Source organism: Gavialis gangeticus, unplaced genomic scaffold, assembly GCF_001723915.1.
Source record: "Gavialis gangeticus isolate Ggan-Ray unplaced genomic scaffold, GavGan_comp1, whole genome shotgun sequence".
NCBI classification, from domain to species: domain Eukaryota; kingdom Metazoa; phylum Chordata; order Crocodylia; family Gavialidae; genus Gavialis; species Gavialis gangeticus.
The window spans coordinates 195,237,266-195,256,034 of NW_017729032.1; the positions used below are offsets into that span (position 1 = coordinate 195,237,266).

Consider the following 18,769-nt stretch of genomic DNA (forward strand, 5'->3'; position numbering starts at 1 on the left):
CCCTCGTCCAAATCACTGATGAAGATGTTGAACAGTGCGGGCCCGAGGACCGAGCCCTGCGGAACCCCACTGCCCATGTCCTTCCAGGTTGAGAAGGACCCATCCACTACCACCCTCTGGGCCAGCTGGCAACCCATTTGACTGTGTGGGTGTCGACACCACAGCCCCCCAGTTTCTTAATGAGGATGGGGTGAGAGACAGTACTGAAAGCCTTCCGGAAGTCCAGGAAGACTATGTCCACTGCTACCCCTGCATCTAATGATCTGGTGATGTGATCATAAAAGGCCACCAGGTTGGTCTGACAGAACCTGCCACTGATGAACCCGTGTTGGTTGCCCCTAAGCATGTAGTCCCCTGCTGGCCCCTCATGGATGTGTGCCAGAATAATTTTCTCAAACAGCTTGCCTAGGATTGAGGTAAGACTGACTGGCCTATAGTTTCCTTATTTTAAGGTGTTTGGATGCTGGCTGTTTACCAATTTATTGCTGGGAACTTTGTTGATACAATGAAGACTCTTTCATTTGAGATGGAGCTATCTGCTAGGCTGTTGGGACATCAGCACTTGGACCCACATACCTCAACTCCCTTCTCAGGTGCTGAGCAAGGAAATTGCTTTTTGAAGTAGGGGTGTTATGAATATCCGGAAGCCAGGGACAAAGATGAGCCAGGGTCATGAAGCAAGAGGCTTCTCATGTAGAAGCCATGCCAGAGCTGGCTGAAGCAAGTCCTAGAGAAGGGAGATCAGACAGGGCAGAGAGTCCTGAGGCACAGCTACCCTGAAAAATCTGTAATACCATAATAATAAAAAACAGATAAAAATCATACGCTATTGCCAGACCATGGTTAGTGGACTGTTACCTACAAAGGTTTATAACACTAAGCAATGTAAGCCCATAATAAAGATGGTGGACTGTATGCTCTTGATTTTCTGATAAGAGCAATAAATGGCTGAAAGGATATGGATACTGTTAAGATAAATTTATTCAGGTGTTGAGCACCACAAACAGGAGCAGAAAGAATTCATTATTTTGTATTAAATTTGGGATTATAATGGTGTGCAAAATATATGAATATAATATTTTCTCTCTTATAATATTTTCACGTTTATAATACTTTCCATATAGATTTTTGTATCTAATATACAACAATTTATAACTAAATGTATCTAAAATACAAAAATAAAACACAGGCATGCTTCAATGCAGTAAAGAAATGAGCACAATAATAACTCCAGGTTCCAAATGATTCCATGTTCCCAAGGTACCATTCATCCCACAAAATGTTTTTACTGTTTGAGGGTCAGATAAAACCAGGTATGCGATCAGATTTATGAACAGAAAAACAGAACATAAAACATGAAACAACATAAATGAAAAATGCTTACAGCCAACTTGCGCAGATTGGTCAGCATTTCATTCTGATCTTTGAAGCCAGTAGTATGAACACTGTTCACGGCATCCTCTTTCTCAGTAAGCCATGCATCAAAAAGGCACTGAAAAAAATGGAGAAGAAAGCGATTTTTGTAAGGTCATTCATACAATAATATATTTTAATGATTTGAAGATTTCTAACTGCTAAGACTATTCACCTGCTCTTCAGCAAAGAGTTGCCATTTCCGAAGAATATCTTGCAAAAGAACCCAGCGATCCTCTGTCCATCTACAAATGGCTGCCCACCGGTCTCCCAAATGCTAGAGAGAAAACAATCCACAAAGCACATAGTGAATGTCTGATATTTTTGAATGAGGCTCATAATATTTCACATGACAGTGAAAATTTTGATGAAAACACATTGATAGCCCTCCTACTCATCTTTTACATCACATTCAAGGCCATTAAATCCTGAAGTGGATGTCATTATTGTGTGAAATAGGACTGCAGTAGAAAGGATCTGTGAAGCAACAAAATCAAGAAAAGGGAAACAATTTTAACAGTAATGCATGGATATTTCTCTCCATTAAGGCTTGGGTACTATGCACTGAAAAGAAAAAAAAAACCCACAAAAGCTAATATGGTTCCTAAACTTTATGGTGCCAAAAAACATAACAATTTGAGATGTAATTAGATTTGTCTAAAGTCTTGATTATGGTGCTAAAGTCTCACATGCACTAGTTTGTTCCTATACTGACAATCCTACAAAGGAGGATTGTCAGCAGAGCAGAGGATTGGTTTTCAATAGCGTTCCAATGACAAATATTGAAGAAAATTCCCCAAAGCACTAATTAAGCTTTTTTTCCATTCCCTACTAAATATCTGCATACTTGTACACAAGGATCACTAGAGATTCTTGTATAATTCATATTTTAAAAGGCATAGAAAGCGACGATGTTCCTTTTCACATTTTTTATTTTATGCTCTCTCTCAGACTTTGGAGATGAATGCCTAAAACAGGAAAATGAGTAATACAGTCAAATACAAGAACAGTACCAAACAAGATTCTGTAGTAGGAGTCATAATAAATTTATTTTGTGCTTTCAGTGAAAGAGAGAGGCAAATTCTAGTCTGATCTGTGTAGCACACCACTAGGTTTTAGCCAGGTACACCATTTATCATGTACCACTAGTAATAACAATGCGCCTGACTTGTTTTTCACTTCCTCAAGAAAAAATCCACAACTATTCTGAAACAGTAATTGGACATTTTGATACTCTCATATCTTATAATTATCTTATCTTTTATATTTTTGTTCACAAAGTGAACAAAATTAAAAAACTATTACTGATTCACAGTGAGGTGGCTAGATTTCAAATATCACCATTTCTCAAATACTTTAAGTAAACAATAAAATCAGTTTAAGGAATGTTCCTTTCTTAACATCTAATTGCATCAATACTAAATCAGTTCCTGTTATTCTTTTAAATTTAGAATAAATGTTACATTTCATATCCCTGATATTTATTAAAATCCTTCTTAGTGGATAATTGTCTTCTTTCCTTATTAGAGCAGGAAAAATATTAGATAAAAAAATCCATTCATACCAATTTGATTTTTTAAAATTCAATTATGTATTCACGTGTCTTTTATGCTTTACTTTCCACAAAAATTGAAGTGATCAGGGATTACTAACTTGAAATTTCCCTGAATAAAAAATGAATTCATATCAATTTGATTTTTTTAAATTAAATTGTGTGTCCATGTGTCTTCTATGGTTTACTTTCCATAAAAAAATTAAGTGATCAAGGATTACTAACCTGAAAGTACACCGAATAAGATTTTTCCAAGTTATGCAAGAGGGTATTGATATAAAATTAACTTTAAACTCTCACACAAGTGTACTTACTGGTAAAAAGTTTTTTGCATTTATCCAATAAAGCAACAGAAACCATACTGTATGATGTAAGTAACCCAATTCACAACTAAGCAATGTAGCTTAAATATACATTACTAAATATTCACAGAGACTTATACACAGTATTTCACTTAATAAAAAGAAATTACAAAAAATATTCAAATACACTGTAACGATGTATTTAAGAAAATCAAATATTCCTCATCGCTTATGTGCAGGAAAGACAAACTAAATTCAATTAGTAAATTATTTACTCTTCATTATTCACTCAACTTTTTTTTTACACCTACAATTCCTAAATGGTTATGGGAGGGCCAAATTAATCAGATTTACATAAAAAGAGTGTAATCCTACAGAGAAGGTGCCTTTTTTCCTAGCTTCTTTCCATGAGTCAACCAAGCTTCTGTTTAAATTCCCCAAACCCATGACTAACTATTAACCCAGCCAGCCTTCACTTCTCACAGCCATATAAATCTACAACAAATTTAGTAGTCTAGCTTTCCATGTACCCTGCCCCTACCTGCTTCCATAATTTCCACTGGTTGCTTTATTTGCTTAAATGCAGGCTAGCCCAGAGTCCACTGATCTATTTAGTCACATTGCTGGACCACTCCTATAATCCAGTATCTCACTTAAGTCTGTTTTACAAACCATTTTCACAATTCCAGATCATCATCATCCACTGAATGCTCAGATACATTATACATTTACAGCATTTAAAATGGCAAATGAAAGGGAGTTTAGACCTTCCTTCAATGAGTATTGTTCAGTACTGACTCTGCAGCAACACTGTCTTATAAATTGTTATTTATGGAAAAATTATTAACTTTGTTTCTAAACTCCTGTATTTACAGATACATTTCCTCGCCTCCTTTTTATCTCAGTGGGCCTATATTTAGTGAACTTTATAGGATTGGAGTATGTTCAGCACTTTTGAAAATCAGCCAACAAACAAAGTCTAATAGAAGGGTTCACAAATCAAAGTGGTGTTAACCAATGCCAGATTTGTATCTTTGATTTAAAGAGCCTTCAATGGACAGATTGCTCCCTGCTGACAACACATATGTAGATTAGTATGATAAATAAACCCATGCAAGGTCTGCAAATAATTTATGCTGACGAAACTTGTTCTTCCTCCGTTTACACTTGTAGTGCAATAGAAGAGTAACAAACTCTTTGCTATGAAAAACATCCACTTTTGGTCAAATCAGGCTCTTCTGTAAAACTGACTTTGTAACTGAATAATATTAATGTCTTCTAAACTGTGCTAACCATTAACCTAATGATTAAGCTATATTCGAAAGTCAGGTTTCAAAGTATGCCTACTTTCTTTGTTGCCAGGCTTTGAGCACCACTCCTAAGATCCAAAGCCCCTGGCTCAGTTTCAGCCCACAAAGCAACCTAATACCGAACTGGGAACACTGAAAATCTGGAAGCCAGCCACTGCTCCCAACAACCCAAATTGCAAGTTTAGCCAGAGATTCTTGGGCAGTGGTTCTCAACTTTTTAAATATTTGAGGCATCCTTCAGACAATGCCAGCTCTTAATTTTCACTTTGGGGGGATTACAGAAAAAACAATAGTGCAATTCTTGCATTGCAAAGAACTCTGAAAGATCACAACACGCCAGAAGGTTTTTATCCCTATAGATTCCTATATGAAAATGCTGGTTTAACTTGTGAATCATGTTTGTACATCTAACGGTATAGCACCCATGAAAGGATTTTAAGATATCCCTGAATGCCACTGTACCCTGGTCAAAAATCACTGGTCTAGAGACTGAAAGCTCGCAGATTCTTCACAGATCATCAGAAGAACTTTTAAGAAGCCAGGATCTAAGCAGTTCTGGAAGCTTCAACTCCCAACATTGCAACTCTTCAATAGCTCAGGCTGGCAGAGCAGGGGGTACAGATTCCAGGGCTCCCAGAAAATTTGAGGTAGAATTCCCTAGGGTCACTTTCTGTAGAGAATTTTGAAATTTTGGTTTTTACTCCATTTCATAATAAATCAAGATTTTAAGATATTAAAATAGTGTAATGAATGCTTCACAGCACTACCAAAAGATTCTTTACTTTTCCAGCCTTTGACCTTCACTTGTGTGGAGACATTAATTTTGTACCTGCAAGCACATACTTGTACTGCCTAATTTGCAAATGTTATTATTTGAACTAGCAGAACCCAAGAGTTGAAGCTGCTAATTCTTGCATGTGTGCAGGTGTTAGCTTAGTCAGAAAATAAGCACAAATACTAGAATGATTAGTAGGTGTTTGTATCTACAAAATGAAGCACAAACATGGAGATGTACATATTAGCATGCACTCAGCTGACAGCTCCTTTCAACCATTTAAATTTTTTCATCTGCTTTTTCAGATCAAATGCAGGAGAATTTGGAGTATAATGCAAAATAATTGTAACTCAATCTATAATGCAATATTAATACATACAAAGTGTAAAGGACTAGGAGCTGATTTGCAATTACTGCTGTATTTTTTCAATTCCAAGACAAGGGATTCCCCTTGTCTTGGAATCAAGTACGAAGCAGTAGGGGTCAAGCAGCTGCAGATCTAGCTCCAGCCTCTACCCTGGGTCGGGGCTGGAGCCACAGCTGCTGCTTGCTGCCTCTCCACCCCTGCCTTTTCCCTCTCCACTCTTCAAGCCTTGGTCTGCCACCCCTTTCCCCTTCTCTCCTCTATGCTGCTTCTGCCCCGCTGTGCTGCCCCTGCTTATCCTTGCTCTGCTGCCGGCAGGCTCTGACCCTGCTTCAGCTTGGAGCACAGGGCACAGCTCCAACCCCAGCCCAGCCTAGTCCCATAGCAGTGGTACCAGGCTTCAGTATGAATGAAGCCTGTTGGCATAGACCAAAGATAAGCAATAGGGAAGGACAGGAGAGGGGGAGAGGCCCAAGGCTGCAGGGCAGAAATGGCACAGGGGCAGACAGGAATAAGGATGGTGCAGGAGTCTGAAGCTGGGGGGTGGGGAGAAGACAGAAGAGGGCTAAGTGGGAGAAGCAAGAAACAGAGGGCAAACTGCCTGCTCCCACCTCCTCCCTGTCCCCCAATCACCTGGCCCTTACTGCCCCCTCATCACCTGTCCCCCTATCTCCCTACTTTAGTGAAGATCGGGGAGGGGGGCGGGGGGAGGAGGATGGGACAGAACATTAGAACTTAAGATGATTCTCCAATAATTAGATTCCATGCATGAAAAATAATAACAAATTTATAAATTTCCAGGGTACATAAAAATAATTACTGGGGGGGTGGTATCATCTTAAATTCAGGGTTGTCTTAGATGCAGGTAAATATGGTAATTAATATTGCATATGGCTTGCTTATTGGCCTAACTGCTGTACAACTATATTTCATTAGCAGAATGGTTCATTAAACTCACTTTGGATTAGTTTAGCATCAAGGCTGTGTTAAGAAGCTAGCAAGACTGGTATTAACTTTCTGGTAAGTACTTTTGGGATCTTAGGAGACAATACCAAGACTTACAGTGCACATGGCTCCCAAAAGATCTGAAGCAGAATGCTCCAAGGCCAGAATTCAGTTCTCTTCCATAGAGAATTTCCAAATTTTGGTTCTCAATTAAAACCATTACAAACCCAGATTGCCTCTTAAGAGAGACTACCAAGACAAGGGAACATTACAAAACTCATTTTGTGCAGGCTATGAATCAAAAGATCAGAAGGACACTACATTGTTAGGAAGTTATCCCCTCAGTACATGTGGGAGGTAGTTGTCAGAAAGCTGTTTGTAAGGAACAGCCTGAAACAGAGACAGATTTTCCAGCAGGGGCTTGGGTATTGGAGATTTCTGATTTCTGCCATGTCAATACCAAGGGGCTGGGTATTCAAATGGCACCATTTCACCCAAAGAGGTGAAAGCACAGGCCCCAACACACAAGAGGTACAGTCAAAAGGACCAGAAAGGGGTCAAAAGACAGCTTCACATGAAGCACTTATTTTTTGCTCTAACCTGCTTATGAACTCAATGAAGGGTTTGCAGATCTCATGATCATATGAGTAACCAGTTGACAATACCCTCATATTAATGTGCACTATGATAAGCAAAAAGAGAGAGAGAGAGAGAGAAAGCACTGGTGATAGTACCTGTGTTCACAAGCAGTATCAGGTTATGTCTATGCAACACAATACATAACATATAATTTTGAATAATCTAGCTACGGTATTGGAAGAACTATAACTTTGTTGAAAGTGACTTTTATTTCTCACTGAGGTAGCTCTACTGGGAACAAAACTGTGCAGTTTAGAAAATCCTTTGTTTCATCCCAAGGACAGAGTCTCTACCAAGACCTTCAACAAACATGTTCAGCAAACACTGTGTTTAGAAACATGTAAGCATGTTTGCATGGAAAGCAGTCAAAACGTCTGCTTTTTTTTCTCAGTGTAAAAAAATGTCTGGTGCTACTCAAGACTTTGAACAGACCTATTCCAGCATATTTTCTGTTTCAACCAAATAGTACTTTTTGTTTGGAGTTATTCACCAGAAGGAAGATAAGCAATGTTGAGGCCGAACTATGTGGGCTACATATTTCCTTGTTTGCCTACAGTTATCTGTTTCCTCATGGGCCAATAGTGTTATGCTGTGTACTTAAAACAGTGTTCTGCCTAGAAGCATCTAGACACCATTTTGTATTGTACTGTGCTGCAGCTTCCAGTGGGAAGTTTCCAATGTGGAGGGAAAGGAGTGGAACTTGCAATATATGCACAACCAAACTATCACAGCTAACTTTTTATGAATGCCTATGGTAACATACAATGGATGCAGATAGTGTTTTGGTCACCAATCTACCACTCTTTGCAATTACCAGATTACTGAATGATATACTGGGAATACTAATAGGCCCTCAGTAGGTATCATGTCAAGTACATTTCCAATTCCTTGAGCCCAAACAGCTGATATTTATTTTGCCTACTTACATTTCAGCTATGTAGTTATGAGAGAGATCTCTTCATAAAATAGTTTCCAAATAGAGTTCTTTTACAAATTTGCATTAGGTACTGTTCTTCTGATGTTTTATAAAGCAGATTATATCATGCTTGAATAGCTAGATTTAACGTCTCCTCACTTTTGAAAAGGAAAAAAAATAAGATACTTTCCTCTCAGCATCTCCAGTAGCACACCTGCTTGCATCCCTCTGATCTATCTACAGAAATATTCTCTCCTGATCTACCAGCTAGCACAATCTAAATGATAAAAGGTTACTCCAACTCCTTCTACTACTTATTTAAAAATGTCCCTTGATTTTCATGTCAGAGAAAGCTTTATGCTATCAAGAAGTCATATCAAGACAAAAATATATATCAGAAAAAGCTGTAGAAAAATTACCCCCAAAGAGGTAGAAAAATTATCCTAGCTTTTCTTGTCTCCACAATTTGACAAGCCAGTAGTTAACCCCCTCTCCAATGATTAAATAACAGTATTGATAAATGGTTGAAACTGTGACCAGTACTAAACCTGTCATTTCTAGTGACACATGATAGCAAACATGACACTAAGCTTTTTGGAGTAGGTCTGTTTAGAACATGAACTTGTAATATAAAGTCACAGGACACAATAATCATGCAAGAACTCTTTACTTACACAGACAGTATAAACTATTTAATCACAGAGTACTCAATTCTGCCACTTTTACCCTTGCCAAATAGTACTATGCTTTTCAAGCAATCCTATGAAATCAGTGACTGAAAACTTCACCTGATTCAAGGTCTACTCAGTGCAACTAAATAGGGCATGTAAGGAAAATCTTAAAGCTAAAGTTTCACCCTAAAGCTATGCCTTCTCCCTTCCATGAAATGCATCCCTCTATGTTCCTAAAAACTGGCAGTTTCACCTAAATAAAAGCTTCTTTTTATTTTTTAATGAAACTCCTTTTGTATGCGGAAAGTTAATAAAATAGCAGATCAATCATAGATCACAAATAGGTGAATCAAGCAGATGAGACATGGAACAAACAAATAAAATACAAAAAAAGTCTCAGGACCACTAAGAATAAACATAAAATGTGTTACAATAAAGACCAAGTTTGCAACTAATGGAAGATTTTTTTTTGACCAATGTTTCTCTAATGAAGTAAGACTACTGCTGGAGGTAAGATGCTATACCAGATGGACCAATGGTCTGCAGAAATATTGTTTGTGTATATGGCTAATGAAACACAAAAACAAAAGACAAATTTGGTACACCAAAAATGTGTACAAACTGTGTCTTTTATTCTGACTGATGTAAAAATATTTTATGAGAGCTAATAATAGATCATAAATCAAAAGATAACATTATATAAAATGATATGGATACATAGTAGGCTACACAAAAATAGTTACTCTTAATATCAGGCCCAGATTCTTTACTTCCCTGAGCTCAAAGGAAAGAGAACACTGAATCTTCCTGATTCTCTCATGCAGCTCTGGTCCCAACAGAGGACAGAGAAGCCTTACTACTACTCTAAATTGACAACAGTCTTTAAGGGATCAATTGTCAACTAACTATAAATGGAACAATGTATTGCTTATGCATTATGCTCAATGACTTGTGTCCAAGGTGCTCCCCAGGAAGTTCCTTTATTCTGTTGTGCAAAATATAAGCATATGTCAGTCCATCCAGTGGCAGTGCTCTGTAGCAGTTTTAAATGTAGAACACAGCCTGACTCCAATTTTTTGTCAGTGATTGTATCATTTTTGACACTGTTTTCCACCCATCCATTAGACTAGCTATAATGGAGATAAGCAGTTACATGTCTAAGTAACAAACAAAAAAACAAACAGTAACAAGAACTGCAAGTACTTGCACCATAATTCTTTCTCCTCCTCTGTTTTTTTAGTCAGATTGACATGAATATAACCTAGCTTTGTTCCACTGAACTTTTACCAACTGCTCAACAGAGTATATTAGCATCCAGCTAAGTTCTTCCATTCAATTTACAAATTCAATTTACAAATGATCCCTTTACAGTTAAAAGAGTAACCTCTGTATATCTGGCTGCGAGTGGAGACATTGTTGGACCTTTTTGTCAACTTGCAATTGGTGCTCAGTTTCAGCTAACACAGACATGGCGGAAATGCGTTACACTTTTTCCATTCTTGAGCTCATACCTGCTGCATGAAGGGATCATTTTTAGCCTTACACTGTATCAGGCCATATCTACACTGATAGTTAGGGACAACTTATGAAATAATGCTCAAGCCCATACCAGTCAAACATGCTTGGTCCACCCTTACTCTGGAAGTGTTATTGAACCTCCAGCTCTAAGGCTGACCCTGTTCCTGCTGAATTCTTAGGCTGCCTTTTTCTGCAGTGAGCTTGGAAGATTCCTGCAATTCCATTCCTGTCATCCAGCCCTCCTAGATTTCCTCTCTTTACTGCCTGGAAAAAAATAATGAGCAAAGCTGATTCCAAGAAGCACTCTGCATCTTATGGCAGAAGGGACAAGAAGTCAAATATCATTTATTCTTTTCTTCCCGGCTGCGAGATAGACCCTGTCCTGTATTAAACAACATTTTTATAAAGTTTCAGCGTTTCTGATCATGTACTAGAACTCTTGTCCTCTGACTCATGCTTTTTTGTGTTTTTTAAATATAACCACCACTGTTCCTTTCTTGGTCATTGCCTGACTATGATCATTCCTGTCAAAATAAAATGAAAGGATGCCTTTTCGTATTGTCACAAGCTCCAGTTTTCTGTTTCATTAGGCATCCTTTTTTATTTACATTTTATTAACTGACTTCCCAAGAGAGGGTCTGAAACTCTTTTGGATACATAGATTTTGTTTTACATATGCTACATAAAAGCAAAAAATGCACTTTGGGTTTTTTCATGAGATACAGAAGAGTTAGTTCTAAAATAGGTTTGCATTCTGGTAACAAACTCATAGTGTCGATTTGTTACATAATATACCCTGCTATACTCATTAGAACAAAGAATCTTATATGGCCAGGGTCTCAAAGTGTATTTTGCAATGTGGTGGTTTACCGTCAGGAGAGCATCAATAAATGTAAATCCTCTTGAAACAACTAGTTACAGATATTGGCGGCCCATGTTCATCTTGGAGTCAGTAATGACACCAAGATCCTTTTCTGCCTCTGTGCTGATAAGAAGGGAGTTCCCCAGCCTGTAGGTATGCTGCTGCTGTCTTTTTAAGTATTATTTTTTATTTCTGTTTATTCTATCCTTCGTTGGCTGACATCTTTCATTTCACCACCCTTCCCCCACCCCCATTTCTTTTCCACCTACCATTTCATTACCCACCCCCATCCCATTAACTCTCTGGCTCCTAGCTTCATGTTCCTGTCCCACAACTCAATTCTCCCTACATCCCTACCTAGAGCAGGGATAGAAGCCTGTCCTGACTCACCAGCCCTGTAATGGCAACTCACAGTTACAGCTCCTTACCCTGCCCCTGCTCACCAGCCCTCTAGTGGGCAAGTCACAGCTGTGCAGAATGGGGACAGTCAGAGAAGGTTTTTAGCTTTAAGGTGCAACTGCTGCAAACTTGAGCTAACACTAACACCAATCAAAGTGCAATATGTAACAACGCCCTAAGTAAACCAACTGAAATACTGCTTCTTCTGCAGGGATAAATGTTGTCATAATAACCTAAACCAGGGGTGCTCAATCTCTGGCCTGTGGGCCAAATTTGGCCTGAAGAGCCTTGGATTGTAACCTGCAGGGTTCCCCATGGATCTGGAAATTTGGCAGTAGGGGAGTAGTGGCAGTTAATACTGCCACCCCTCCCCACCACCAAAGTCCCAAGTTCTGAGCAGCTGGTCAGAGCCAGGCCATTACCCTGCTCCTGCATTACCAGTCTGGGTCTGGGCTACACCCCCTTCCCTCTATGTGGCTAAGTTGGGACTGAACTGTGCCCCTCTCTCCCTCCCAGGCCACAGCACACCACCTTCCGCTGACCCCCCATTGTGGACCCATGCTCCATTCCCCTCAACAGGCCAGGCTGGATCTGAGCCATGGTCTCTTTCTCCTCCAGGGTTGGGCCTTCTTCCCCCATGTAACCAGATTGGGCCAGGCACCCCCACTCTGCACAGCCGGATACTGCCCTGCAATACCCACCTTGGGTGCCAGATTGAGTCTACCAGGTGGATCTGGCCTGTGGAGAGACTGGGTGCTGCCCATCTGGCCAACTGTCCGAAAAAGGTTGAACAGCACTGATCACCATGTTTTAATCTCAAGAGTCAGAACATGAAATTATCTCCAGATCAGTCACAGAAAAAGGAATCTACTCAGTACTATTTTCATGTTAGGAGATTGCAGCTTACCCAGGATAGTAAGATATATAACTACATCTCACTAGCGTGTCAATGATATTGGGGAAAATATCAGATTTCCTACTTGGCACTCTAATTTAATTGCAACAATCAGAATTCTTATATCTGTCAAAACAATATGAATATCAGTAAGATCCTGCAATTTGATCATAATCAAGAGTTTAATTGCTTGTTATAAAAATATACTTCCTTCATACAGAACCATGGAACAAGTAGACATAGAGGTAGTTCAGTGTGCCTTAAATACTCCAATTCTATTTTGCAATAGTGCAGGAAGAGGCAATTTATCTTTAAATTCACTGAAAATTACACAGCAGAAATTCTTATGCTGCTGGTGTCACTGTGGCTATTACCTGAAGTTGTTCTTCTAGTGCAGCAGTAGCTTTGTCTCCGCTGCTTTCATCCACTACAACTACCATATGAGTAAGAGAATTCACCTTGACTTGTTCCTGTTCCAAGTCTTCCTGAAATGCCTAGAGGTAAAAGAAAATAAAAAAATCATCAGTGCTAATGCTGAAACAAAGAGTAGACAGATTGCTGCCACAGTGTGGAGTACTGTTGACTAACAATCGTAGTATGCAAAACTTAAGAAACCCTGAAACTTGACTATAGTTGTCATTGTTCCATTTATTTTCCATTTACTATAAGCTGCCTTTCATTTATAAGTACATTCAAGCTACACACCAAAATTCAGAATGAGAGTTTAAACTGAGAAATTTATATTTTACTTGATATTTTATGGGTAACAATCTCTTGCTCATTTTTAAATTATCATTAATGAATTAATTAACACATTATTATGTATGATGTACACTATTGTATATTATGCATGCTATTAATACCATTTATCTTTTTGTGTGCATGCCTGCAGTTTCCTACGATTTTTTAAAAGCAAAGTAAAAAAGCAGGAAGTCCATCATCTGATGCCTGCTTCAGGATTTGAATAATGGATCCTCCAAACACAGTTCTGCAACTTGAATTAATGAAGTAATTGATAGTAGAACCTTGTTGGTATCCTTTATTTGTACCAGCATAACAGGGGAATCAGACAGTTAGCCAATGAGCGTGGTAAGGCTCAGGAATCTTCAGTTTCAGGCTATGGAGAGACAAGACTCAGACTTGGGCTTTTTGGGCTCAGACTTGCATTAGGAAACAGTTCTGCCTATTCTCACCCAAAGCTGACTCTTTCTAACTTATTTGCTTAAACCTATGATTGAGTGGAGTTTAATATAGTAAAATGGGTATATGAAGCCATTTGGGCAGTCTTAGTTCTGTATTGTCCCCATCCTGAGCTTCTCAGCTCATCTCCAGTGCCTTCAACTATTGAGTTCCCATCTGTAATCCTTGGACTTTTTGCTGCAATTCCAGTAAGTCTTAGTCTCTCCATAAAGACACCGCAATTCCCTTTGCCCAGTTGCATCCTTCTTGCCAAACTTGTCTCACTCCCATCTAATTACCTAGCGCTTGCCAGGGATGCCTCCAGCCCCCCTTAGCCTCTATACTACATCTGATTTGGTTTGCTAAAACTGGCCTTAGTCCCTCCCCACCATGTTTCTGCTGTTCCAAATTCTTTGCATCTTAGAAGGCTGCCTTCAGAAACCAAAATGAGGCCTTGAGTGTTTGCTCCTCCCAGATGATCACCAAGCTGCCAGTCTTCCATGGTCTTTTGTCCTTGCCTGTGTGGGGTCCAGGCCTTCTAGTTCAGCCCTATGGGTTTCATGCCTCTTGGGGCCTCCTAGATCTTAGGCCCTGTCACCCAGTCATTTGGGGGTTTCAGGCCCCCAGTCTTTGCCCTCTTGGGATCTGGGTCCTCTCTCACAGCCCTTCAGGCTTTAGGCCCTCTCATACTCTTTGGTCTCCTGGGCTTTGGGCTCTCCTACACAGTTTTTTGGGCTTCAGGCCCTCTTTCTCTCTTCTTGCCATCCTCGGCTCTGGGCCTGTCTATACAGTTTTTTGGCTTTAGGCCCTCTCACGCCATCCTTTTGAGATGTAGGCCCTTTCTCCAAATCCTTTGAGCTGCAGGTCCTGAGCCCCAGTTTGCAGTCCTGCACCTGTCTCTACCTCCCACACTGTGGCAGCCGTTCACCAGGTGCTCCCCACCACCTTGAGCTGCTCCTGGTCTTGCTCTTGTTCTGGTCTAACACAGCAATATAAGATAAACATGTAACATAAATGACAACCTCAATGCATGACATTGCTGAGCATTCTTTGTCCCCTCCCAGAGCTGAACTACCACCTCACAAGGGTCTTGGCACTATAAAGCCTACAGCCACACCCATCTTCGGTCACCTGACCAGCCACTTCCCCCTCAGGCCTATCAGTCATGTGTGGTCCTGAAGCCACTATTTCAGGTGATGAGTGAGCTTTCCACATTTGGGGTAGGCAGCTCCTATTCAAAAAACCTCTCAATTCCCAGCAGTTCTTACAAAGTCCTGGGGCCAGCCTGTTGCTCCCTGGTCCTCTCCCTCTCAGTAAGAGGGTAGGAACACCATTGCATCCTCCTTCATTATATGCTACAAAGAAGGGTGGCTGAGAACATAGTACCCACACCTGTCCCCATATGAGGTATGGTCCCTCAAGAAGAAAAGTTAGTAAGCACCAGTTACAGTACCTTCCAGGGTTTCCTAACCTACACTAAAGCAAAGAAGTAAGGAACTGTAACTGGTGGCTGATTCTCAGCATCCACCCTTCTGGACAGCTTTGTGATACATAAACATGCTTTTGTAGGCTGGTGTTTACAGTGTGGTGGACTGGTGCTGTACAGACATTCTGTTTCTCCTGGGAGAGTTGCTGCTCTTCTAGGAAAAATCATAAGTGTCCGAATGTTCAGGTTTTTTGTCCCAGGGTAAAAATAGTCACTCCAGGAAAAAAATAACCTGGGAATAACCAAGGTTAAAGAGAGAGCAAAGGTCTATACATGCTGTGGCTTCTCTCAGAAGAGAACCCTCCAGCCAATTTGGGGAACTCCCTTCTCATCAGCACAGGGGTACAAAAGGATCTTGGAGTCATTATCAATTCCAAGATGAACATGGGCCGCCAATGTGGGGATGCAGGCAGGAAAGCTAACCGCACTTTACATGCATCCACAGATGCATCACGAGCAGGTCCAAGGAGGTGATCCTCCCCCTCTATGCAACACTGGTCAGGCTGCAGTTGGAGTACTGTGTCCAGTTCTGGGTGCTGCACTTCAGGAGGGATGTGAACAGCATCGAGAGGGTCCGGAGGAGGGCCACTCGCATGATTAGGGGGCAGCAAGGTAGGCCTGACAAGCAGAGGCTATGGGACCTGAACCTGTTCATCCTCCACAAGAGAAGGCTGAGAGGGGATCTGGTGGCCATCTATAAACTGGCCAAGGGAGACCAGCAGGCAATGGCAGAGTCCCCGTTCCCCTGAGCACTACTGGGAGTAACAAGGAATAACGGCCATCAGTTGACTGAGAGTAGATTCAGGCTAGATATCAGGAGGCACTACTTCACGGTCAGGGTGGCTAGGAGCTGGACCCAACTTCCAAGGGAAGTGGTGCTCGCTCCTACCTTGGAGGTCTTCAAAAGGAGGCTAGATAATCACCTAGCCAGGGTCATTTGACCCCAGCATCCTTTCCTGCCCATGGCAGGGGTTCAGACTTGATGATCTGCTCAGGTCCCTTCCAACACTACCAACTACAAAACTAAGAACATAGTCCTTGAGCATCCACCTTTCTCCACCCAGGAGACAGTTTATCACTCACTGGACTCTGCTGCTCCACTTCGCAAACCTCACACTGTGCTGCAGAGAAACAAAGGATGACAATGGGCAGTCTGGCTTAGCCAGTAAGGACTGCCTTATGTGGTGCTGCCATCTGTCAGCAGGCAGAGTAAGTGAGTCTGTGGAGCATGCTGAGAAGTGTGCACAATCCACCCCTCCCACCCTTCCTAAATAGTGCCAGCACTGCAAGGTCTCCATTCTTTGGGGCCTCAGGATTTAAATATATGTATATGTAGCTCTCTGGGTAAGTTTTTTGACAAAGAGAATGATCCTGAGAAAATTCTCCTAGAATATTTAAATGTCTACTTGCAGCCTTTTGGACCTAGGAAGGAAGAAGTGGGAAAGGCAATATTCTTTCCCTTTTCCATACAATAAATGGAGTAGATCTATTTAAAAAATACTTCAGACAAAAAATATTTGCAATCAGAAAATGCATTTTGGATTCATAAGATTACAGTTCTTAACAGTCACTCACCAGTACCACAAGTGGCCTCTGGACATTATTAAACAAATAATTTATTTTAGACAATTGAAGCAAATATTTTTCTGGTAGGAATAGACCAAAATATAGAGCTATGCAAAACACTTAATTAAATATAAGGACAAGAGTGGTGAGAACTGAAGCCCAGTAATTGAAAATACCAATGTTAGCACAGTTTCATAAAGTCTTTGAGCACAGTTACCTCCACCTCTTTTTGTTGCTTTCTATTACATTCTGCAGAGCTTTCAGTAAGTAATATAGAATGTTACATAATAATACTCTTAGAACAGAACCACTTGATAATATCTGTGTGTAAAACTACTACCCTCTAGGGATGGTAGGAGGCAGAGCTGTATATCCTGTGGCAAAAATTCCCCAGGGGGAGGGGGAAGTTATTCTGCTCCCTCCGTTAATGATGGGGCACAGGGCTACTCTGTTTTTACAGCTGAGTGGCACAGGGCTGCACCTATATAGCAAAAATTCAAAAGCCCTGCTTGCCCCCTGTCAGTTAGGCTACTGTCTTTCATCCTTGAAACTACCATAGAATGGGAAAAGCCAAATTAAAAAGAGTGAGACAGGCAGACTAATAATATTTCATTGTAATGTTTACAGCTAACATATAAAACACTGACATTATTGTGTTTTTTTTAAATTATTATTTGGGAAAGTTCAGCTTTATGGAGAGTCCTGCCCTCCCTCCTGTCCCACCACCACCACCCCTCTCTAACACAAAATTAAATCCTGTAGCAGTTCTTACTTCAATAAAGTTGTAGAGAAAGACTGTGCAAGCAGAACTTGCAAAGAATGATTGAGAGTAAGAAGGAGCCTCAATAATGCTACAAACAGACTACCCTATATTGTTATACCCCACAGTGTACCCCAGAGTACCACAGTGTTAACATTACACATATTAATGATAATAACAATGCATTACATTGTTTTGCCACAATTCAGACCCTCATATATAGGCCTTAATAGTAGGGATGCACCAAGAGAGATTTTGGGGGCCGATACCAATAGCCAATTTTTAAGGAGCCATATCGGCCAATACTGATCTGATTTCTAATACAGCTGCATGCAGCTGGTAGGTCTGTTGTGGTGAAAGGGGTGGGGGGAAGATCAATACCCCCTGTGGTGAGAAAGGGAGTGGAGCTGGGGCTGGGGTAGGTACTTCCCAGCTGAGGTGTGGTTAACTCATCCAGGGGCTGCAGGGAGGGGGCGTGGATCCTGCTGCTTATCTGGGAGGGCACAGGGGGGAAGGGAAGTGTGCTCCCAGATCTGCACTGGGCAGGCAGGGCAGGCCAAAGCACTGTGCTCAAGGCAGGTGGTGTCGGTGTTGGGAGGGGGGCTATGGGGTGGTGGGCAGAAGCAGTGATGGGAGTGGGGCTATCGGGGGGGGGGTGCAGCCTGCCTGGCCCAGCACGTGCAGATCCATGGGCACACCCCCACCCATCCACCCATGCCCTCCTGGACAAGTGGTCCACAGTGGCGAGAGCCACCCCTCCGCATCCAGCGGACCAGCCGAGGCTCCATCCCACATGCACCCTGCCTCAACCCAGCTGGGCAGTGCCTACCCCAGCCCCACTCCCTCCCTCACCGCAGGGGGCGTTGATTTTCCCCCCGCATACCCCTTCCCTCCCACTACCTTTTCACCACAACAGACTTGCCAGGTATACACAGCTCTCCATGCTGCCAGGCTGTGCTCCTCACTGCCTGAATACTGTGCTGTGGCTGCACATACGTGCAGGCATTTATTGTCAATATTCTTTATATCGGTGCTGATCTGATATTGGATCAGTGTATCGGTGCACCTCTACTTAATAGTCTTTTAACCTACATCACACTGGGATCTGTGGAAGAGCCTGGAAATGAACCTAGTTTCTCTATGGACTTCAACACAACATAATGCCCTTTTCTGCTTTACAAACCTCTCCTCATTCATTTTCCATATTGTACACCAAA

At 41.2% G+C, this 18,769-nt stretch overlaps 1 protein-coding gene across 1 annotated transcript in view; it reads right to left on the bottom strand.

Moving 5' to 3' along the window:
• The window catches only part of DMD (dystrophin), a 2,221,918-nt gene that overhangs the window by 1,699,248 nt on the left and 503,901 nt on the right, over positions 1-18,769 (bottom strand). The window contains exons 11-13 of the mRNA XM_019523954.1: positions 12,936-13,055; positions 1,589-1,690; positions 1,385-1,492 (exon numbers count right to left, since the gene is read on the bottom strand). Coding sequence (XP_019379499.1) covers positions 1,385-1,492; positions 1,589-1,690; positions 12,936-13,055 — 330 coding nt within the window. The remainder of the gene's footprint in view (positions 1-1,384; positions 1,493-1,588; positions 1,691-12,935; positions 13,056-18,769) is intronic.